The sequence below is a fragment of the Bos indicus genome, chromosome 12 (assembly GCF_029378745.1).
Source record: "Bos indicus isolate NIAB-ARS_2022 breed Sahiwal x Tharparkar chromosome 12, NIAB-ARS_B.indTharparkar_mat_pri_1.0, whole genome shotgun sequence".
In the NCBI taxonomy this organism is placed as follows: domain Eukaryota; kingdom Metazoa; phylum Chordata; class Mammalia; order Artiodactyla; family Bovidae; genus Bos; species Bos indicus.
In genome coordinates, this window is record NC_091771.1 from 74243604 (window position 1) to 74268504 (window position 24901).

General features: G+C 40.6%; 1 protein-coding gene across 1 annotated transcript in view; it reads right to left on the reverse strand.

Annotated features, from left to right (window-relative positions):
* LOC139186162 (ATP-binding cassette sub-family C member 4-like) overlaps positions 1-24901 on the reverse strand; it is a 183774-nt gene that overhangs the window by 86680 nt on the left and 72193 nt on the right. The window contains exons 16-20 of the mRNA XM_070799967.1: positions 23585-23725; positions 22751-22788; positions 21983-22077; positions 14207-14353; positions 9073-9152 (exon numbers count right to left, since the gene is read on the reverse strand). Of these exons, the coding sequence (XP_070656068.1) occupies positions 9073-9152; positions 14207-14353; positions 21983-22077; positions 22751-22788; positions 23585-23725 (501 nt within the window). The remainder of the gene's footprint in view (positions 1-9072; positions 9153-14206; positions 14354-21982; positions 22078-22750; positions 22789-23584; positions 23726-24901) is intronic.

Consider the following 24901-nt stretch of genomic DNA (forward strand, 5'->3'; position numbering starts at 1 on the left):
GGAATAACAGCCTGCTCAGCTCACAGAGCAGACTGATCATTAAACTTGTGTTGATTTAAGAATTATTATTTAAATTAAAAACAAACATTTTATGAGAAAGATGAGTTCTAAGCCCAGAACACAAAATGTCTTTGGCGGGGTGGGGGTGGAAGCCCAATAATTTTAATAAACACATAAATCCCAAGGACACAAAATTAGGCTGAGTATTTTAAATATTCAATATCTATATATGGGTGATAGTAAAAACACTAAATTTCCACAGGAAGACTCTACTGCTCGAATGAACACCATATTCTAATGCTGCAGATTTAAAATATTCCTCTTGAAGAAGTAATTCATAGGACCTGGACCCCATTGTAGGCCTGTTCATGCTGATCATGCTCGGCCACCTCTCCAATGGACTCTGGACTCTGTGCTTAGTGCCTATGTAAACTACAATAGAAGGATAAGACCCCCTCTGGACAGGGGAATCTTGAAGATCACATTCAGGTTACTCATCGCCTAAAAGAAAACAGACTCTAGTCACCCCTGCCTCTGGAGAGGTCATAAATGCTTTCTGTATCTATGGAACTGCAGGCTTATTGATTATTAACTGTTTGAACACCTAACACTTGTAACACTTGAATAATGGGGTTATTGTGATTGTATTTACCCTTCCTTTGTTTTATGTAAGTCTCAAGGAAATTGGGGTGGTGGGTTCGGACACGTACACATGGGGTATAAAAGATTTTCACAAATGCTGGTTGGGGTCCTTGGCTAAGAGGAGACCTTGCCTTGGGCCTGTTAGGGGAAGCACACTGATTGAAACTGCCCACCCTGGCCAGGTACCATAGTAACCATTTGCATGAGTTGTTTTATGACAGGACATCCTGATAAGGAATACGGAACTAATAAGCCACCACCAACCAGAAGAGTTCAGGAAAGGTCTAAAGGAGATACCGCATGTCCGTCCACTTCCCAGAATCCCTCTCGCTGGCATCCATCTTGGCTAAGCAACGTGTGCACCACCAGGAAAGACTCTGAATTAGAATGATTGGTCAAAGGCCACCCGGAAACTAATCCCATCACCATAAAACCCGACATTGTGAGCCACGCGGCAGAGCAGTTCTCCTGGGTTCCCTTACCCTACTGCTCTCCACCTGGGTGCCCTTTCCCAGTAAAATCTCTTGCTCTGTCAGCACATGTGTCTCCTTGGATAATTCATTTCCGAGTGTTAGACAAGAGCCCAGTTTCGGGCCCTGGAAGGGGTCCCCCTTCCTGCAACAGGCCTGCCGGTGTAATAAACTGCACTCCACTATCTGCATCGTCATTCTGAGTGAGTTTGTTTCCCAGAACACGTGACTATAACACTCTCAAAAGCAAAGTTTGAATATATGATCTGTTTGCCTCTAGCTTCCAAATTACTTACATTCTTGTTAACAACAGACAAGTAGCTGACATGATTATATATGTACAAAATCCTATAGAATTTTAGAAAACACCACCAACTCCAGGAAATGCAAAGTGAATTCTCTAATAAATCAGTTGCTTTCTATATAGTAGCAATGAGCATTTGAAAATGGTATTTTTTCTTTGCATTCAAATGGATGCTTTTGAACTCTGGTGTTGGAGAAGACTCTTCAGAGTCCCTTGGACAGCAAGGAGATCAAATCAGTCAACCCTAAAGGAAATCAGTCCTGAATACTCATTGGAAGGACTGATTTTGAAGCTGAAACTTCAATGCTTTGGCCACCTGATGTGAAGAACTGACTCGTTTGAAAAGACCCTGATGCTGGGAAAGATTGACAGCAGGAGGAGAAGGGGACTACAGAGAATGAGATGGTTGGATGGCATCACTGATTCAAAGGACATGAGTTTAAGCAAGCTCTGGGAGTTGGTTAGGGACAGGGAAACCTGGAATGCTTCAGCCCATGGGGTCACAAAGAGTCGAACATGACTGAGTGACTGAACGGAACTCACTTGAACTGAACTCATTAAATATTCAGGAATAAATTGAACCAAAAAGATTTGTGGAACAAAACAAAGATCCAGACACAGACTTCCTCACATATAGACAAATGATTTTAAATCAAGGTGCCAATTCAGTGTATAAAAGTCATTAACAAACTTGGCTAGAATAACTGGGAAAAATAAACCTCACAACTAAATGCACTTTGATATGTAAAAATTAATGCAAAATGTATCAGTTTCTTAAAAAAAAAACCAGAACAACAGGAAAATATCTTCATGCTTCTAAAGATAAAGACTTCTTAGGATACAAAATCATAAATCATAAGAGCCAATAAAGGTAAACATGAGAGGGTAACAGGCAGGAAGGCTAGGGGTCTCCAAAGGGAGGACATAGGCTGCTAAGTGTCAGACATTTTCTCTCTCTCTCTCTTAAAGGGCAGGAAGAAACAAACTATAAGTGTCAGATTTTTTTTTTTTTCCTTCTCTATACAAAATTAAAAGGAGGTTTCTTTTAAAAGTTCTGTGTTGCCACTAAGACACCTAGCTCCACCAAAATTTTACTCAAACCTTGAGCTAACCAATGCATTTTTCTTATGGAAATGCTTTTCTTAAGCTATGATAATAAACTATGTATTTACCCTGGGCTCTGTCTTCAACTCAGTTCTGCCTAAGACTCAGAACAGACTTGACAAACCAGTATGTTTTACTCATGCAAATATTCTCTTAAGCTATGTTAATGAGACTATGTCTTTGCTTGGAAACCTGCCTTTCTTCAAGATTCATGTCAATCATTTTATGGCCCAGGAAAACACCTTGAGCCAATGTTATCTCAAAATGTATGTTGTGCATGAGGAGCCACAAGTGATTTTGCAACCCAAGAAAATAAAATCTGTCACTGTAACCACTTTTACCCCATCTATTTGCCATGAAGTGATGGGACCAAATGCCATGATCTTAGTTTTTTGAATGTTGAGTTTTAAGCCAGCTTTTTCATTCTCTTCTTTCAACTTCATCAAGAGGCTCTTTAGTTCCTCTTTGCTTTCTGCCATTATGTGGTATCATCTGGATATCTGAGGCTGTTGATACTTCCGGCAACCTTGATTCCAGCTTGTGATTCATCCAGCCCAGCATCTCACATGATGTACTCTGCATATAATTTAAATAAGCAGGGTGACATTACACAGCTTTGACATACCCCTTTCCCAATTTTGAACCAGTCTGTTGTTTCATGTCTGATTCTAACTGTTGCTTCTTGACCTGCATATAAATTTCTCAGAAGGCTGATAAAGTGGTCTGGTATTCCCACCTCTTTAAGAATTTTTCCACACTTTGTTGTGATCCACACAGTCAAATGCTTTAGTGTAGTCAATAAAGAAGTAGATGTTTTTCTGTAATTCCCTTGCTTTTCCTATGATTCAACAGTTGTTGGCAATTTAATCTCTGGTTCCACTGCCTTTTCTAAATCTTGTACATCTGGACATTCTCGTTCACATACTAGTAAAGCCTAGCTTGAGGGATTTTGAGCCTTACCTTGCTGCAAGTGAAATGAGTGCAACTGCATTGTAGTTTGAACATTCTTTGGCATTGCCCTTCTTTGGGATTTGAATGGACGGTGGCCTTTTCCAGTCCTGTAGCCACTGCTGAGTTTTCCAAGTTTGCTGGCATATTGAGTGCCGCACTTTCACAGCATCACCTTTTAGGACTTGAAATATCTCAACAGGAATTCCATCACCTTCACTAGCTTTGTATGTAGTAATGCTTCTTAAGACCAACTTGACTTCACACTCCAGAATGTTTGCCTCTAGGTGAGTAAACACACCATCATGGTTGTCTGAGTCATGAAGATCTTTTTTGTGTAGTTCTCCTGTGTATTCTTGCCACCTCTTCTTAATATCTTCTGCTTCTGTTAGGTCCTTGCCATTCTGTACTTTATTATCCCCATCTTTGCATGAAATGTTCCCTTGGTATCTCTAATTATTTGAAGAGATCTCTAGTATTTCCCAGTGTTATCTGGCACTTTGGCAAACTGTATGAAAATTATATTAATTTGAACTATTTTGTGCTCAATGGTCTATTTTGAGAATGGTTGATTTTTATTCTGTGAGTCTACATGGTAAAGTGTCCATTTAAGTCTTCAAGGATTGCAAAGCCTAGAATCTATGTAATGCAAACTCATGAGGTAATATTTATAAGCCTGAAAACTGTGTGTCACAATAATTTTAATTCAACACCATGCCTTTAGCAGACTATTTCTCCTACTTAAAAATACATTTGGTGTTTTAAAATAATGATGCATTATTTAGTGCACATCTGCATATCTGAGATTATTGATATTTCTCCCGGCAATCTTGATTCCAGCTTGTGCTTTATTCACCTTGGCATTTTGCATGATGTACTCAGCATGTAATTTAAATAAGCAGGGTGATAATACATAGCCTTGACTTATGGCAGAATGTGAAGAACTAAAGAGCCTCTTGATGAAAGTTAAAAAAGAGAGTGAAAAAGTTGGCTTAAAACTCAACATTCAGATGTCTAAGATCATGCATTTGATCCCATCACTTCCAGGGCAAATATATGGGGAAATAATGAGAGATTTTATTTTCTTGGGCTCCAAAATCACTGGAGATGGTGACTGTATCCATGAAATTAAAAGTCGCTTGCTCCTTGGAAGAAAAGCTAGGACCCACATAGACAGCATATTAAAAAGCAGAGACATTACTTTGCCTACAAAGGTCCATCTAGTCAAAACAATGTTTTTTCCAGTAGTCATGTATGAATGTGAGAGTTGGACTATAAAGAAAGCTGAGTGCCTGGAGAATTGATGCTTTTGAACTGCAGTGTTGGAGAAGACTCTTGAGAGTCCCTTGGACAGCAAGGAGATCCAACCAGTCCATCCTAAAGGAAATCTGTCCTGAATATTCATTGGAAGGACTGATGCTGAAGCTGAAACTCCAATCCTTTGGCCACCTAATGCGAAGAACTGACTCATTGGAAAAGACCCTGATGCTGGGAAAGATTGAAGGCAGGAAGAAAAGGGGACTACAGAGGATGAGATGGTTGGATGGCATCACCGACTCGATGGACATAAGTTTCAGCAAGCTCTGGGGGTTGATGATGGACAGGGAAGCCTGCCGTGCTGCAGTTATGGGGTTGCAAAGAGTTGGACGTTATGGAGCAATTGAACTAAATAGATCTGATTTGGTGCTCAAGATGCAGTTAGCTTTTGTGCTAAGAATTTTATTAAAACAAATTCATTTTGTCTCCCCAATAAACCTTATAAAGTTGGTATTATTTTCCCTGTTTTCCAGACAGGACGTGTTGTTTTTGTGTGGCAGAGATGGTAAGAGGGTGATCCAGGACTCAAGCTTCAAAAGGGAGACTGCATGCCTCCTCACTCCAGGGCTCTTTGAAGCTGTTGACATCGTAAATGATTACCAAGTGCTGTGCTTAGTCGCTCAATCATGTCTGACTCTTTGCAACCCAAGGGACTGTAGCCCACCAGGCTCCTCTGTCCATGGGGGTTCTCCAGGCAAGAATACTGGAGCAGGTTGCCATGCCCTCCTCCAGAGGATCTTCCCAACCCAGGGATCAAATCCAGGTCTCCTGCATTGCAGGTGGATTCTTTACCATCTGAGCCACCAAGAACACTATACAAATTGGATTTTTTTTTTTTTTTTTTAATGCTACCTCTCTTCTTCCTTTGGAATTGTGAACAGCTCCCTTTGTCAATAACTATAATGTGACTGAACAGGCAAGACATCTGTTGTTATAAGAGTCAGGGTACACAATGGTGTACAAACTTGTGATCACCCCTCTTTTGGGATGTTATCTCTGAATGACATCACTTGAGGGGATGGACTGTCCTGAAGTGTGGATGCACTAGTCAGAATCCAGGGTTTTCACACTTGCCATCACTACTACAAAATATTAAACAAATTACCTGAGATTTCATTTAAGAGAATAAGAAGGAATTAGATAAGGAAAAGTATATGGAATAAACCCTTTAGATGTAATAAACATGAAAATAATCAAGTATTTTCCAAGGTTTATAAAATATACCAAGGCTGATCAGAATCATCAGAAATGAGTTCCAACCCACTTGACACTAACTGCATCCTTTGAAACAGCCCCTTCAAAAAAGCTGAACAAGCCCCTTCCTGACCCCACTCTCAATAGTGACAGAAAGAAAAGACTGCTTCCCACATAGGAACTGAGCTTCTGGCAGCACCTCCTGTTCCACCACCCACAGGAGCATTTTCCTTTCCTCTGGGATGAAAGGTCACTTCATAGGAACTCCACCCACTTCCTGGACCAGACTCCCTAACTGCTCCAGCTCCCACACCCAGTTTGCCTTTCAGGACTTCCTCCAAGGTACTTGCACAATTCAGATTCCAAAGGCAGCAAGAGGTGAGTTTCTATGTGGTTCCTTTCCTTGGGTTTCCCTGATAGCTCAGTTGGTAAAGAATCTGCCTGCAATGCAGGAGACCCAAGTTTGATTCTTGGGTAGGGAAGATCCCCTGGAGAAGGGATAAGCTATCCATTCCAGTATTCTTGGGCTTTCCTTGTAGCTCAGTTGGTAAAGAATCTGCCTTCAATGCAGGAGACCCCAGTTTGATTTCTAGGTAAGGAAGATCCCCTGGAGAATGGATAGGCTGCCCACTCCAGTATTCTGGCCTGGAGAATTCCAAGGACTGTATAGTTCATGGGGTCACAAAGAGCTGGACATGAATGAGTGACTTTCACTTTGTTTTCCCTCCCCTGGGGGTCCTGGAAGAGGGCTTTGTGTCCACTCACCCTTGTACCTCAGGGTCTCAACTATAATCCCTATTTGTTGAACAGAAGGAGAGAGAGAGAGAATACAACCCACCACCTCACACATACCCCCAACTCAAATTACAAACCCAAACAGCCAGCAACACCTCCTCAGACCCTGCATTCCAGATGGGCCTCTCTCCCACTTCATTCAAACTCCTTCCAGGAGTAGCCTGTCTTCACCTCAAGTCCCTCCACATCTCCTGGATTCTCAGCCTTTTGCATTCTGGCCTCCTCACATCTGGAACCTGCTTCTTGGGTCACTGACACCTCCTGATTCCAAATCAAACAACAACTCTCCGTGGGCTCACCTTCTCATTTGCATTGAGCAGACCTGTCCTTTCTCAGGTCTCCACCCTGTCTCCTCCTCTCATTCCTTGCTGTTCACTGTGTGTCTCCTCTGCTTGCCTCCTCTCTCAGCTTTCTAAATATCAAGGCTTCCAAAAGGTTCTGATCTTGGTCCCTAAACATGCCTCACTCTCTCTGGGCAATCTTATCCATCTTCACAGATTCAACTACTACCTTCTCAGTGAAGAATACACTGGTGCCATTCCAGGTCTCTCCCTCAAATACCAGACTCTAACTTTCAATGACCTTTAGGATGCCTCCACCTGGAGGACCTGGACTTCAAGATAATAGAACTACAAGTGGAAAAGCTGGGATGGGAAATCATTGAGACTGAAATTTTCTCTCCTCACATGACTAAGAATGTTTATCCTGAAATCAGATAGCATCTGTTCCTATCCCTCTTTAGGTCATGCAAAAATATGTGATGGATTCTGATCATAAGGGCCAATTAACCATGTGCCAAGCACACAGCAAGCCAGCCAGCTTTGGAAACCCAACCTTGACCTAGTTTATAGTAGCAAAGGAACAGAACCTTTCACAAAGTCTTTTTAAAGTAATTAACAATCACTGTCAAGATGTGATACTGCTTTACTGAAAGACTGCTTCTGGGGATTAGTAATATAGCTAAACCCAAGAGGACACCTTTATAAAATAAGTTTCCAGAAAAAAAAAAAAAAAGCACATATATCTTTGCAGTAAAAGACCTCTGCCTCTGAGTCTCAGCTTACTTCTCATTGGTAAATAGTGGAAGCCTTTGCCCACAGGCTGTGCTGTTTGCATTCAGATATTCATTGCTGCATTTCTGTGTGCTGCTGCTAAGTCACTTCAGTCGTGTCCGACTCTGTGCGACCCCACAGACATCAGCCCACCTGGCTCTCCTGCCCCTGGGATTCTCCAGGCAAGAATACTGGAGTGGGTTGCCATTTCCTTCTCCAATGCATGAAAGTGAAAAGTGAAAGTAAAGTCGCCCAGTCATGTCTGACTCTTAGCGACCCCATGGACTGAAGCCTACCAGGCTCCTCTATCCATGGGATTTTCCAGGCAAGAGTACTGGAGTGGAGTGCCATTGCCTTCTCCATTTCTGTGTGCAGCTTTTGATAAATGCATTTCATTTACAAAATAAACACTTAGAAAGTCACATAGCTTGAATCACTGAAAAGCAGACAGGAATAACAGAGAAAACACCCCAGGTGAGCAATGATACTGAATGAGGAAACAAGAGCTGAGATGACCCAGCATCATTCCTTAGAACCTCAAGTTCACAGACCAAACAAAGGCTGGCTAGAAGCATTCCCGTGGGTATTTCTGCCTTTTTTGTTTGTTTGTTTGTTTGTTTGTTTTTAAGATCCATTAAAACAGAGACTTTAACATGTGAAAAGAAAAACTGCCTGCAAAAACAAAGAAGACATTTTCTGAGATAACTTTGATCCTTTAATCAAATTACTGGATTAAACTCTTTGTATCAATAACTGCCTTTTATTGTCCTTGATCAAGTATTATTTTCACCTTATTATTACTAATCTTTTCTAAGCCATCACATTTGACCCTATCAAAAAAAAAAAATGGTGCAATAAATACTTGGCTTCTGTGGTAATACAATACATAATTTAGCTTATCTAGTCTATCTTTCCATGAGAGGTGACTGCTTCTGTTATGAAATGTGCTCACAGTAAAGGGAATCCTAGCCAGACACCTGGAACGCAGAGGGAGAACCACTTACCCAACCTGTTGCTGCTTCAGACCAACCTTGACGTGACTGTGGAGCCACTCATGACAGGTGTTACTCATGTTAACTCAGCCTCCCAATCACAGCCGCACCTTTCTCTTACAAAACACGACCTTTGCTGAAGGTAATAATACATCGCCAGGCTGAAAGGCCCACCCTAAGTCCCTGTGAAAAGGCCTTGAGGAGCAGGCACTCTGCTACTCCCTGGGAGAACTCTGACAAGACTGGTGAGTTACCTGAATGAAATCTTGAAATATCAAAGGCAGCAAGTCATCCATATGCCCAATGTCTTTGGAGAAATGATTTAAAATTCTTCCTACAAGAATAGGACAATATATTACTCATTTAAGAAAAACACCAATACAGTATACTAAACAGTGTCAGACTTTATTTTTGGGGGCTCCAAAATCAGTGCAGATGGTGATTTCAGCCATGAAATTAAAAGATGCTTACTCCTTGGAAGGAAAGTTATGACCAACTTAGATAGCATATTCAAAAGCAGAGACATTACTTTGCCAACAAAGGTCCGTCTAGTCAAGGCTATGGTTTTTCCAGTGGTCATGTATGGATGTGAGAGTTGGACTGTGAAGAAAGCTGAGCACCGAAGAATTGATGCTTTTGAACTGAGATGTTGGAGAAGACTCTTGAGAGTCCCTTGCACTGCAAGAAGATCCAACCAGTCCATCTTAAAGGAGATCAGTCCTGGGTTTTCATTGGAAGGACTGATGCTAAAGCTGAAACTCCAGTACTTTGGCCACCTCATGTGAAGAGTTGAGTCATTGGAAAAGACTCTGATGCTGGGAGGGACTTGGGGCAGGAGAAGGGGATGACAGAGGATGAGATGGCTGGATGGCATCACCTACTTGATGGACATGAGTTTGAGTGAACTCCTGGAGTTGGTGATGGTCAGGGAGGCCTGGCATGCTTGGGGTTGCAAAGAGTCAGACACGACTGAGTGACTGAACTGAACTGAACTGAACTGAATGCAAATATATGGAATTTAGAAAGAAGGTAACGATAACCCTGTATGCAAGACAGCAAAAGAGGCACAGATGTATTGAACAGTCTTTTGGACTCTGTGGGAGAGGGTGAGGGTGGGATGATAAGGGAGAATGGCATTGAAACATGTAAAATATCATATGTGAAACGAATCGCCAGTCTAGGTTTAATGCATGATACAGGGTGCTCCAGGCTGGTGCACTGGGAGGATCCAGAGGGATGTGATGGAGAGGGAGGTGGGTGGGGGGTTCAGAATGGGGAACACATGTACACTCATGGTGGATTCAAGTCAATGTATGGCAAAACCAATACAATATTGTAAAGTAAAATAAATTAATTAATTAATAAAAAAAGATATTACTCATTTTTTTTCTCTGATAGGAGCTTTCAAAGAAACAATTTATAAACAAATCAAAACACATTTTTGAAGTGTATATATTTAGGAACTTCCCTGTGGTACAGTGTCCCTAGTGCAGGGGACACAAGTTCGATCCCTGGTCCGGGAAGATCCCACATGCCACAGAGTAACTAAGCCTATGTTCCACAACTACTGAAGCCCCTGCACCTAGAGCCTGAGCTCCTCAAGAAGAGAGGCCACCACATGAGAAGCCCAAGCTCTGCAATGAAGGGGAGCCCCTGCTTGTCATAACTGGAGAAAACCCAAGCACAGCAACAAGGACCCAATGCAACTAAAAATAAATAAATAAATCTAAAAGAAGTATATGTATTAAATATTTAATATATTGGCCTTCCCATCATGGCTCAGTGGTAAAAATTCGACCTGCCAATGCAGGAGACACAAGAGACACAGGCTTAATCCCTGGGTGGGGATGATCCCCTGGAGAAGGAAGTGGCATTCACTCCAGTATTCTTGACTGGAAAATTCTATGGACAAAGGAGCCTGGTGGGCTACAGTCCATGAGACCACAAAAGAGTTGGACATAATTTAGCAATTAAACAACAAATATATTACAAATTCAAATGAAAAAAGCTGATGTCAGTGGTAAAATGAAAGAGACAATAGGATGATACCTAAAGAGAAATAAAAATATCACCAAATGGCAGTGTCTGGGCAGTTGAAATAGAGTCCAGATTTTTAAAAGAATGGGGGAATATTGTCATTGTATCAAGAAGGGTTGGTGGATTTAGAATGCTCCCTCCTTTTAGATCCATCCCATCTAAGACTCATTCCAAGTGCTAAACCGGTAAATAAACAGTTGCAAAATATCTAAGTTAATCCTAAGTGTTACATTAATTTTGCTTTCGTTATCAAGATTAATTTTGTCAAGTGATATTCTTTTTTTTTTAATTTTATTTTATTTTTAAACTTTACATAATTGTATTAGTTTTGCCAAATATCAAAACGAATCTGCCACAGGTATACATGTGTTCCCCATCCTGAACCCTCCTCCCTCCTCCCTCCCCATACCATCCCTCTGGGTCGTCCCAGTGCACTAGCCCCAAGCATCCAGTACGATATTCTTTAAATAAACATAATTATAACCCCTCTGTACTTTTTTCCATCCAGATTGTTCATAGTACCTCACGTTTTGGGAAACTGTGGATTCTGACCATTTCCAAGTTATGAGTTTACTACTGGGATAAGTCATTATTTTCAGACATGTACCAAGTGTGACTAGCACAGACTTATGAAGAAGCATCTACGAAGATCAGAGGTATATAGGCAGGAAAACACAAATATTACTAAATGACTAAGGATTACTTATCATTGATTTTATTTCCCTTCTCAGAATCCATAACAACAGTCTATACTGAAGGCTATAGGATTAGATGATGAGAACTAATTTCTAGTAAATACTTGGTATGAACTAAAAATGCCATCCACCATATCAGTAAACAAAGGATGCTGCAGCCATCAGGACCCTGCAGCACTCCTGCAAGAGTGGCACCCTGAGGAGACTCAGGATGAGAAAGCACAGGATACTGGCTTCAGATAGCAGAGGTGCCCATCAAAAGAACTGTTATAGGGAAGAACCAATTTTGACTCCACGTTGGATCTATTTCTTTGACTTTAGCCTTTGCTATTCATTGTTTTTGTCAGGGAACCCTGCCCCTCTGCCTGAATGTCAAACTAAAGTGGGTTTTTTTCAGCTTACAGGGAGACTTTCTGACTCTCAGCACCTGTGGATGGTCTGCAGAAAAGAAGACATTAATAAATACCCTCCTGTTTTGTACGATTAATGGCCTTTTGACTTTACTTCCTCACCTCCTTTCCTTCTTTTTTCAAGAAAAAAAAAAAAAAAAAGGTACCCAGACACCAATAATATAGTTATTTTGAGACATTAGTCTGCCTTCTTCTCAGTCTGCCAACATTCCAAATAAAGTTGCTATTCCTTGCCTCAATACCTCTTCTGTGAGTCTTACTGGTCTTTTGTGAGGTGAGGAGAGTGAGCTTGAACTCAGTAACAGTAACACTGCTATATGTGGTTCTCTCTTCATGACTTCACATACCAGAAACAAAGTCCACCATAAATTATCTATTACAAATTCTACTTTTGAGATTAAAGACAGGGAAGAATTCAATTTAATATACCACTAAAGGAGCAAATAATTGATGCCCCTAAACCTTTGGACCTATCTTTGCAGTACTTATTTGGGCTTCTATTTTCTTGAAGGAATGAAGTTCTGATAATAGATACAGGAGGGAGAGGAAAGATACACTGGTATGCCCACTGCTCCAGGGTTAGTGACCTTGAACATTTAAACATGGCTCCAAATCCTTGAATAATAAATAAATCAGCATCTGGAGAGGCCTACAGGTCATAAACAGCCTGGTCAACTGTGGTCACAAGCTCAGAGGCTGTCTTAACAGAAATTCAGTCTCACTTTATGCTCCCAAATTTACTACTATAGTTTTCACATTAACAGGTAAAGTAGAGTAAATCACAGCCATAATAGCACAGACTCTTCCAATCACTTCCTCACTCCAGCTTCATAATAAGATGAAGAGTGTGAGCCTTTGTAGTTTGCCATCCTGTGCTCCACGCTGTGCCTGCACTAAACAACATGTGTTGAATAAATCTGCACAAGGTGCTGCCCTAAACAGTCTTCTTTAATCCTTGCAACAGTCTTGTGAAACAGGAAGGGCAGTGGTTATTCCCATTGAGAAAGTTCCCAGACACCATGTGGTCATCCACACTAAGGTTCATTAGGCACTGACTATGTGCTGTGTGCTAATGCATTAACCTGCTTAATGCCCACAACATCAAGATATCGGTAAGTGTGTGAACAGTATTCTCATTTTACAGGTAAGAAAATCAAGACACAGAGAAATTAAATAACTAGCACATAAGTATTAACATAACTACGACTGGCTATTACTATTAGTAACTAGCACCAGGACTAAACCCAGGAAGTTTGTTCTAGAGTCCATACTTATAACCATGACAATATCCTGCCTTGAGATTTGCCTGTCCAGTAGTATCTACCTACTTTACCTACTTTGGCCTTGATCGCACAGCTAATTGATGAGGCCAAGGCTACTCCTGTCCTCCCTTCAGTCACATCCCTGACTCGACAGGTCCTGTCAATCATCACCTGCAAAAACAGAGCCACCCTGGGCCTCAGCACAAGTCTAACCAACTGAACAGAATGGGCATGTGCGCTGATGCACTAACTCTTCACAGGAACCCAGGTCAGAAGGGTATCTTCCAAAGCAAGACAGGTCAAAGGCCTCAGGATGGAGGAAGCAGCCACTGGGAAACCTTTGGGGAAACTCTTACTAATACTGAAGATCCACCTGCTATGTACCACAAGACCTCTTAAATGTAATTAAAAGTCCATTGTAAAACTAGAGGGCTGATTTTATTGAAGAGGTTGTATACATTTCACTGATACTGTATTTTAATTAATTTTCCATTACCATTTAGATAAAACTCAAAACATGAGCACATGCCAGAGCTCTGTGGTCCCAGATATGGATGAGAAGTGAAAGAAAGAAACATACAGCCTGTCTTCTGTAGAGATGTTCCTGGAAGAAGGTCCTAACTAGTTAGCTTAACAGTATGTAACACAGCCAACGTTTCAACAGCTATCAAAAACATGTCAACACATTTCCATCATATGCTGCGTGTTTCATATGCCACGCAACAGATGGACACCTAAACCATCCTGCAAAGTAAACATTCATTTATCTTTATAGACACATAAATTGGAATAAAAGGTTACAGGCTCCTATATTCAGATTTTCTCTGATAGGAAAAATTATCAGTGAACTTTTTGTATAAAATGAATAAACACACACAGTGATTTTCTTCCAAGCATCTCTTCCATTTTCAAATACGAAAATGTAATTAGGCACTAAATGTGTTAATAAGACATATTCACTGAGAAACTTGGTGTCTGACTTACCTATTGGATTGCTATTGAAGAACAATACGGGAGCTCTCAAAATGGACTCCAATATTTTGTTGTGCAAAGTTTGTGAAGAATTAACAAGGATGTAGAATATCAACAGAGACCTTGTGACGCCAAAAAGGATGGTAGACACAGTTAACCCTGAAATAAAAAACATCACTCAGCACAAGATTTCTGCCTTATCCTCAATGACATTAAAGCATGGTAGGCAGTTTGTAAAGATACTGTGTATTTTATTCTTTAAATAAAAATTGTATAGAGATCTACATATACAGAATATAGAATAAAAAACATATATATGTACATATATACGGAGAAGGCAATGGCACCCCACTCCAGTACTCTTGCCTGGAAAATCCCATGGATGGCGGAGCCTGGAAGGCTGCAGTCCGTGGGGTCACTGAGGGTCTGACACGACTAAGTGACTTCACTTTCACTTTTCACTTTCATGCATTGGAGAAGGAAATGGCAACCCACTCCAGTGTTCTTGCCTGGAGAATCCCAGGGACGGGGGAGCCTGGTGGGCTGCCATCTATGGGGTTGCACAGAGTTGGACACGACTGAACTGACTTAGCAGCAGCAGCAGTACATATATATATATAAAGTAGATTCTGTACGAGTTTAATGCTTTCACAAAATACATTTATAAAGAAAAATATAAAAATCACTGTTTTCCTCTCACTAAAAGAAACAACACAGAGGGGAAAAAATCATGTGTAAACTACAGTTTCAGTCTAGGCTTTCCTAAGTCAATTACAAGTTCTAATAAAAACTCACAAGAAAAATAATTATAAAAAGGAGTTAATCTTTCTTTCTCTGCATTTCAAATCTCACAATTTACAATATATTCCATAAGCTAAAACTGAGGTATGCTTTGGTACCAGCATGTGAGTTAGCAGGGAACAAGAGAAATGATTTACCACTTCCTTGTAATTTACAAGGAAATTCATTTCCATGTAAAGTAGCCTCTTAAGAACCTACTGTTTAGCACAAGGAGCTCTACTCAAAGCTCTCTGGTGGCCTAGATAGGAAGGAAATCCAAAAAAGAGAGGATATTTATATATAATTGGCTCACTCTGATGTATAGTAGAAACTAACAAAACATTGGAAAGCAACTATACTGTAATAAAAATTAATAAAAATTTAAAATATTTAAAATAAAGTAGCTACTTCTATGCCCAAGTAGCTTTAAAGAGTATGAAAAGACAATGTTAAGTTGCAAGTGGACAATCTTTTAAATAACTGAATTGCAAGAAACTACAGATTATATTTTGACATGAGATAGTAAATCTAGACAAGTACCTAATCTCTCACTATGTGTTTGGGGGCTCAGTTCAGAATAAAGCATGCAATGCAGGAGACCTGGGTTCAGTCCTTAGGTTGGGAAGATCCCCTGGAGAAGGGAATGGCTACCAGTCTCTAGTATTCTTGTCCATGGACAAAGGAGACTTGCAGGCTACAGTCCTGTCCAAAGAGTTGGACATGACTGAGCGACTAACACTTGCACTTTCAAAACACTTGTAAATAAATACAATCATTTACATTTGTTTAATCAATAATAAAAATGAGCACTACCATGCATATAAAAATTAAAATAGCCCTCTGAACATCTCTTCAACTCACAGTGCTAAATACAGTGGGGATAACTTCTATAATAATTATTCCCTCAAGTACTGTTTTTCCAGTCAGCTGATACATCAGTGTTATTTAAATTCTGAAAGCTGTTCAAATTCCTGAATTCCATCAACAGGCATTTGCCTTGACCCACCATCCAAAATGAATGTGAAACAGAATCCCTTCCTTCTCCTTTAAGCCCCCATAATTCACAAATTCAGAAGTTAGCTAATGGATTCAAATTTCTTAGCAAGTGATCAGCAAAATAAACACCAAATTTCAATGAGTACATTTTTACATAACTCGCTCTTTGTAAAAACTTTATAGAAGCATTTCCTGTGAGACTATTTAAGTTTTTATTTATTTAAAAAATTATTGGAGTAGAGCTGCTTTACAATGTTGTGTTAGTTTCTGCTGTACAATGAAGTCAATCAGCTATATGTATACATATATCCCCTCCCTCTTGGACCTCCCTTCCCTGTATGCCTCCCCTCTAGGTCATCACAGAGCACTGAATTGAGCTCCCTGTGCTACACAGCAGCTTCCCACTGGCTATCTGTCTCACACATGCTGGTGTACATATGGCAATCCTAATCTCCCAATTCATCTTTCCCTCCTCCGCACCCCACCCTCTGTGTCCACACATCTATTCTCTACAACTCTATTCCTGGCCCTGCAAATAGGTTCGTCTGTGCCATCTTTTTAGATGTCATATATATGCATTAATATAAGCATATTTTTGGCTTATATAAAAAGAGCGATTACTTTACTTTTAGTTTACTCTGTATGACAGACTCTAGGTCCATCCACATCTCTACAGATGACCCAAATTTGTTCCTTTCTATGGATAAGTAATATTCCAGTGTATATATGTACCATAAACGAAATGAAAAGACAGCCCTTAGAATAGGAGAAAATAAGGGTGAACTAAGCAACTGACCAGGGATTAATCTCAACAATATACAAACAGCTTATGCAGCTCAATATCAAAAAAAAACAAACAACCCAAGCAAAAAATGGGCAGGAGACCTAAAGAGACATTTCTCCAAAGAAGACACCCAGATGGCCAAGAGGCACATAAAAAGATGCTCAACATCACTATTAGAGAAATGCAGATCAAAACTACAATAAGGTATCACCTCGAACCAGTCAGGATGGCCCTCATCAAAAAATATAAAAACAATAAAGGTGAGAGAGGGTGTGGAGAAGAGGGAACCCTCTTGCATTGTTGGTGAGAAGGTAAATTGATACAGACACTATGGAGCATTGTTCTTGTTCGGTCACTCAGTTGTGTCTGACTCTTTGTGACCCCGTGAATAGACGCACATCAGGCTTCCCTATCCTTTACTATCTCCCAGAGTTTGTTCAAACTCATGTCCATTGAGTCAGTGATGCCATCCAGCCATCTCATCCTCTGTCGTCCCCTTCTCCTCCTGCCCTCAATGCCTCCCAGCATCAGGGTCTTTTTCAATGAGTCAACTCTTCATATGAGGTGGCCAAAATATTGGAGTTTCAGCTTCAGCATCTCTCCTGCCAATGAATATTTAGGGTTCATTTCCTTTGGGGCTGACTGGTTTGGTCTCCTTGCAGTCCAAAGGACTCTCAAGAGTCTTATTCAGGACAACACTTCAAAAGCATCCATTTTTCTGTGGTCAGCTTTCTTTACGGTCCAACTCCCACATCTGTACATACTACTGGGAAAACCATAGCTTTGACCATACAGACCTTTGTCAGCAAAGTAATGTCTCTGCATTTTAATGTGCTGTCTAGGTTTGTCATATCTTTTCTTCCAAGGAGCAAGCATCTTTTAATTTCATGGCTGCAGTCACCATCTGCAGTGATTTTGGAACACAAGAAAATAAAGTCTATCACTATTTCCATTGTTTCCTCATCTAATTGCCATGAAGTGATGGGACTAGATACCATGATGTTCATATTTTGAATGCTGAGTTTTAAGCCAGCTTTATCACTCTCCTCTTTCATCTTCATCAAGAGGCTTCTTAGTTCCTCTTTGCTTTCTGCCGTATGGGTGGTGTCATTTGCAAATCTGAGGTGTTATTTTTCTGGGCAAACATGATTCCAGCTTGTGAGCCATTCAGGCTGGCATTTCACATGATATAGTCTGCACATATTAAATAAACAAGATGACAATATACACCCTTGATGTATTCCTTTCCCTATTTGGAAGCAATCCATTGTTGTATATCTGGTTCTAAGTATTATTTCTTGATCTGCATACAGGTTTTTCAGAAGGCAAGTAAGGTAATCTGCTTTTCCAGTATGGAGGTTCCTTAAAAAGTAAAAATAGAACTACCATACGACCCAGCAAAGCAAAAGGATAGGTCACTGAGAGATGAACTCCCCAGGTCGGTAGGTGCCCAACTTGCTACTGAAGATCAGTGGAGAAATAACTCCAGAAAGAATGAAGGGGTGGAGCCAAAGCAAAAACAATACCCAGCTGTGGATGTGACTGGTGATAGAAGCAAGGTCTGATGCTGTAAAGAGCAATATGGCATAGGAACCTGAAATGTCAGGTCCATGAATCAAGGCAAATTGGAAGTGGTCAGACAAGAGATGGCAAAGAGTGAACATCAACATTCTAGGAATCAGCGAACTAAAATGGACTGGAATGGGTGAATTTTACTCAGATGACCATTATATCTACTACTGCGGGCAGGAATCCCTCAGAAGAAATGGAGTAGCCATCATGGTCAACAAAAGACTCTGAAATGCAGTACTTGGATGCAATCTCAAAAACAACAGAATGATCTCTGTTCGTTTCCAAGGCAAACCATTCTATATCACAGTAATCCAAGTCTATGCCCCAACCAGTAATGCTGAAGAAGATGAAATTGAACGGTTCTATGAAGACCTACAAGACCTTTTAGAACTAACACCCAAAAAAGATGTCCTTTTCATTATAGGGGACTGGAATGCAAAAGTAGGAAGTCAAGAAACACCTGGAGTAACAGGCAAATTTGGCCTTGGAATACAGAATGAAGCAGGACAAAGACTAATAGAGTTTTGCCAAGAAAATGCACTGGTCATAGCAAACATCACCAGATGGTCAACACCAAAATCAGATTGATTATATTCTTTGCATCCAAAGATGGAGAAGCTCTATACAGTCAGCAAAAACAAGGCCGGGAGCTTTGAACTCCTTATTGCCAAATTCAGAATTAAATTGAAGAAAGTAGAAAAAACCACTAAACCATTCAGGTATGATCTAAATCAAATCCCTTATGATTATACAGCAGAAGTGGGAAATAGATTTAAGGGATTAGATCTGATAGACAGAGTGCCTGATGAACTCTGGATGGAGGTTCGTGACATTGTACAGGAGACAGGGATCAAGACCATCCTCATGTAAAAGAAATGCAAAAAAGCAAAATGGCTCTCTGAGGAGGCCTTACAAATAGCTGTGCAAAGAAGAGAAATGAAAAACAAAGGAGAAAAGGAAAGATATAAGCATCTGAATGCAGAGTTCCAAAGAATAGCAAGGATAGATAAAAAGCCTTCCTCAGTGATCAAAGAAATACAGGAAAACAACAGAATGGGAAAGACTAGAGATCTCTACAAGAAAATTAGACATACCAAAGGAACATTTCATGCAAAGATGGGCTCAAAAAAGGACAGAAATGGTATTGACCTAACAGAAGCAGAAGATATTAAGAAGAGGTGACAAGAATACACAGAAGAACTGTACAAAAAAAGATCTTCATGACCCAGATGATCCCAATGGTGTGATCACTCACATAGAGGCAAACATCCTGGAATGTGAAGTCAGTGGGCCTTAGAAAGCATCACTACAAACATAGCTAGTGGAGGTGATGGAATTCCAGTTGAGCTATTTCAAATCCTGAAAGATGATGCTGTGAAAGTGCTGCACTCAATATGCCAGCAAATTTGGAAAACTCAGCAGTGGCCACAGGACTGGAAAAGGTCAGTTTTCATTCCAATCCCTAAGAAAGGCAATGCCAAAGAATGCTCAAACTACCACACAATTGCACTCATCTCACACTCTAGTAAAGTAATGCTCAAAATTCTCCAAGCAAGGCTTCAACAATACATGAACTCTGAACCTCCAGATGTTCAAGCTGGTTTTAGAAAAGGCAGAGGAGCCAGAGATCAAATTGCCAACATTCATTGGATCATCAAAAAAGCATGATTGTTCCATAAAAACATCTATTTCTGCTTTATTGACTATGCCAAAGCCTTTGACAGTGTAGATCAAAACAAACTGGAAAATTTGGAAAGAGATGAGAATACCAGACCATGTGATCTGCCTCTTGAGAAATCTGTATGCAGGTCAGGAAGCAACTGTTAGAATTGGACATGGAACAACAGACTGGTTCCAAATAGGAAAAGGAGTATGTCGAGGCTGTATATTGTCACCCTGCTTATTTAACTTAGATGCAGAGTACATCATGAGAAACGCTGGGCTGGAGGAAGCACAAACTGGAATCAAGATTGCCAGGAGAACATATAAAAAACCTGAGATATGCAGATGACACCACCCTTATGGCAGAAAGTGAAGAAGAAATAAAGAGCCTCTTGCTGAAAGTGAAAGAGAAGAGTGAAAAAGTTGGCTTAAAACTCAACATTGAGAAAACTAAGATCATGGCATCCAGACCCATCACTTCATGGCAAATAGATGGGAAAACAGTGGAAACAGTAGCTGACTTTATTTCTGGGGACTCCAAAATCACTGCAGATGGTGACTGCAGCCATGAAATTAAAAGATGCTTACTCCTTGGAAGGAACATTATGACTAATGTAGATAGCATATTAAAAAGCAGAGACATTACTTTGTCAACAAAGGTCCATCTAGTTAAGGCTATGGTTTTTCCATTAGTCATTAGTCATGTGGGAGTCTGACTATAAAGAAAGCTGAACACTGAAGAATTGATGCTTTTGAACTGTGGTGTTGGAGAAGACTCTTGAGAGTCTCTTGGACTGCAAGGAGATCCAACCAGTCCATCCTAAAGGAGATCACTCCTGAGTGTTCATTGGAAGGACTGATGTTGAAGCTGAAACTCCCGTACTTTGGCCATCTTATGCAAAGCACTGACCCATTTGAAAAGACCTTGATGCTGGGAAAGATTGAAGGTGGCAGGAGAAGGGGATGCCAGCGGAACATGAGATGGTTGGATGGTAACACGGACTCAATGGACATGATTTGGGGTAAACTCCTAGAGTTGGTGATGTACAAGGAGGGCTGGGATGCTGCAATCCATGGGGTTTCAAAGAGTCAGACACGACTGAGCAACTGAACTGAACTGATGACCCAGCAATCCTATTACTCGGGTACCCTGAGAAAACCATAATTCAACAAGACACATGAACCCAATGTTCATAGCCGCACTATTTACAATATCTGGGACATGGAAGCAATCTAAATATCCATCAACAGATGAATGGATAAAGAATATATTTAAAATTTTAGGTGAACATATGCATTAAATAGTATTTAATGCTATATATATTCTAAACATTCTTGTGTTAGTATTAGTTAATATTAGTCTGGAAAGCCAAATATTAAAATAATCACACAGTCTAGAGGAGATAACTTGTAATCTCAAGGTAAGAAAGAGAGGGAATCTAATCCCAGACACTGGATCCCCCTGTTTAGCTTCTCAAGTAATTAGTGAAGCCCAGGAGATGAGCAGTGTGGTGAAGGGAAGTATGCATACCTGGGAGGCAATAATGCTTTTATTTGGGGCCCATGCTGCCGGAGGTTTTCATCTAAGATCAATAAAAGCCAAGGCTTATTTGGACAGAACTGGAATAACCTGAACCACAGGGTGAGGATCCTTTTCTAATCCCCTTGCCCATCCATATAACAATATCAGATTTAGCTAAAACAACATATTAGAATAAACAATTGCCACGTATATCCAGTGGCTGACTTGCTGAATGTGCAATCCTGGTTTAACTACCAACATCCAGTGCAGAGTAAATTAAGAGTCTTCATTCAACCCCTTTTCTTCTAGTAGGTCTTTAAAATAATAATTCTAATCAATTCTCAGAGTAAATGCAACTCAGACAGTTAATCTGTTAAGACATTACTGAATTACTCTGGAAGCCCTCATTGTTCACAGACTCATTGTAAGTACCCTAAACTCTGATATAATAGAGCAGATGAGTCAACTTTACCTGAATAAACTCTTAAGCACCAGTTCAGAATGATCATCGTATTTACATCTTCTTTTACTAATGCCCCAGAATACAGGTCACTTTGTACATCCGTCCTATAGAACAGGGAAGAAAAAATATTACACTATACATAAACATAGAATTTATACAAATGTAAAAAAAAAAAAAAATTACCTCAATTTGAGAAACATGTTTCATGCTGGAAAGTGTTTCCCAGCTCACAAGACCCTCTGTGTGTCTCCCTTTTAAAAATCTGAATGATGATTTTCAGTTCTCAAAACTGCCTATGAAGAGAGACTTAGAAAATGAACTTATGGTTGCTGAAGGGGAAGTGATAGTAGGGAGTTTGTGATGGCCATGCACACACTATATTTAAAATAGATAACCAACAAGAATTTATTGCATAGCACATGGAACTCTCTCAATGTTTTGTGGCAGCCTGGATAGGAGGGGGACTTGGGGTAGAATGGATACGTGCATACATATGGCTGAGTACCTTCATTATTCACCTGAAACTATCACAACATTGTTGACTGGCTATACTCCAATACAAAACAAAAAGTTCAAAAACAAAAAAGAAAACAAACTGTCTGTGGAGAAGCTGTTAAAGAGAGGAACATGGGGAGAGACCAGGAAGTGATCACACTCCACCCACAAGAAGTTTACTTTTTCTTCAAGGAAATTACTGGATGGTCCTAAGTGGAGGTTAAACAAGCCCCACCCCGGCCCAATTTCTCAGCACTTTGGGTCAGACCAGGAATCACTCACCAGAATGCAAGCCACCAGTCCTGCAGGATGTAGGCAACCTGGAACAGGAAACAGCAGTCATTCACACACTGACATTACTGAGCCCTCACACCCCGCTCACTAGCATGGGGGATAGAAAGGCTCCAGAACACAGAGACGGTCCTTCCAGCTCAGGTCTGCACCAAGCCCCACACTCCAGATGACCACAGGTCAGGGGAGGGCATGATACATTTTAATATCTTTAAAAGAGATCCCCTTTTCCCCAGAAGACACTGCTCCCCACATGTAATGTCAGTCAGTTCAGTCACTCAGTTATGTCTGACTCTTTGCGACCCCATGAACCGCAGCATGCCAGGCCTCCTTATCCATCACCAACTCCCAGAGTTGACCCAAACCCATGTACATTGAGTCGGTAATGCCATCTAATCATCTCATCCTCTGTTGTCCCCTTCTCCTCCTGCCCTCAATCTTTCCCAACATCAGGGTCTTTTCAAATGAGTCAGCTCTTCATTAATGTATTTCAATACAAATCCAAGTAGACTGGAAGATGGAGTAACAACTTTTGTGCCAGCCTTGTTTAGTCAGACAATGGCCTGGAGAGCAATACCTGAGGCTTCCAGGAGGAGTAAGAAATTCTGCCTCAGGTCAGCAAGGTCAGCTCCTGCCTGAGTTTCTAGCCTGCAGACCTGCCTTCCTGATTTCAAATTCACCCAGCTAGAATGCACAACCTCAGCTGGTTTTTCAAAATAAATCTCTTAATACACATATCTAAAAATAATTATAAAATAAATACAGTATAAATAGGATGTAACTATCAATCTGAGTGCACAAACCAAAATAAACACCCTTACGTACCTGAGCTGCGATGTTGACTAGAATAAGGAAGGTGATGACAGGCCAGCCAGCACCGGCTGTGAAGTAACTCTTATAGGTCTTAAAACCAACTTTTCCTTCCAAATAGTCCTCTAGAGGTAGTGTAACCTGTATATTCTCAGTCTGGAAGGGGAAAATGGCAGTGAGAGATGAAATTTTAAATGATGAACTCCACATTTCAAGAATTCAACAATGGCATCACTGCAAAGCTGTGGGAAACAGAGACATGTCTCACACACTGGTAGGAGAACAAGATGGTCCATCTCCTATGGAGAAGGGTGTGGGAATATCTGGCCAAACCACATAGGTGTTTACCCAGCTATCCCACTACTAGGAATCTATTAGAAATAAGGAAACATCATTTGCACAAGGTTATGCACTGCTGGATGACTTTGCTTAAAGTCAATCATGACTGTCAGCACAAGTACAGCCTACCTGATTCAAGGACAAATGCAGAATTTTGTTCTAAAATAATATGTAAAATGATATGGAATTAATGTAACTCTCTAGATGACTTGTATCACTCGATGATAGAAAGTTTAAATGTAGTTGGGGCTCAAAATATTAGACAAATGCAGTAAACTGAGTTCACACAGTGGGTTAGAGTCGTGAGAATCTGGATAGCAGGGGGACTCTTGATCTGAGTCTATTTGGTTATTAAATTTCAGAGAGTGATTCCTAAGTTTAGACACCAAATGACTAATCTGAATGCTTATCAGAATTATCCAGGCTCCTGGGTTTGGATATTGAGAAATATCTGTGTATGTTATTAAGGAAGATCTAGTGCATTTCTGTCTGGAGGACTTAAACTATATTATACAGTTACAGGAGGCTAGGATGTCTGCAGTGCTACGCTGGCCACTGGGATTCAAGGTGGGTAAGATGTGGTTCTTGGTCTTCACTGGTAAGAAAGGTGAAGATAGAAAATAACTCCAAAGTGTCTACCATGTGTCAGGTCCTTTGCACATGTTACCTCTGACAATAGGGCAAAATACTACCATCAGTCACCTGCAGTGCCAGACATTCCAGCATATAGGAAAAGAAGCTGATTTAATGTGATCACAGGAGGCCTAAGGGTGTCTTCACATTAAGCCTCTGGATGCATAAGGGACCCTGGGGGCCACCAGAGCAAGTAGGATGTAACTATGGTAAATTGAAGAGTTCTTATTTCAGTGTGAGCCACAAGCACGCAGAAATTCACAGCAGTGCACCCACTCCTGGTCCCCACAAGATTCTCTAACCTACACCCAAAGGGGAACTCCAAGCAGGCTTGCTCCTTTCATGTTCTTCTATCCATTC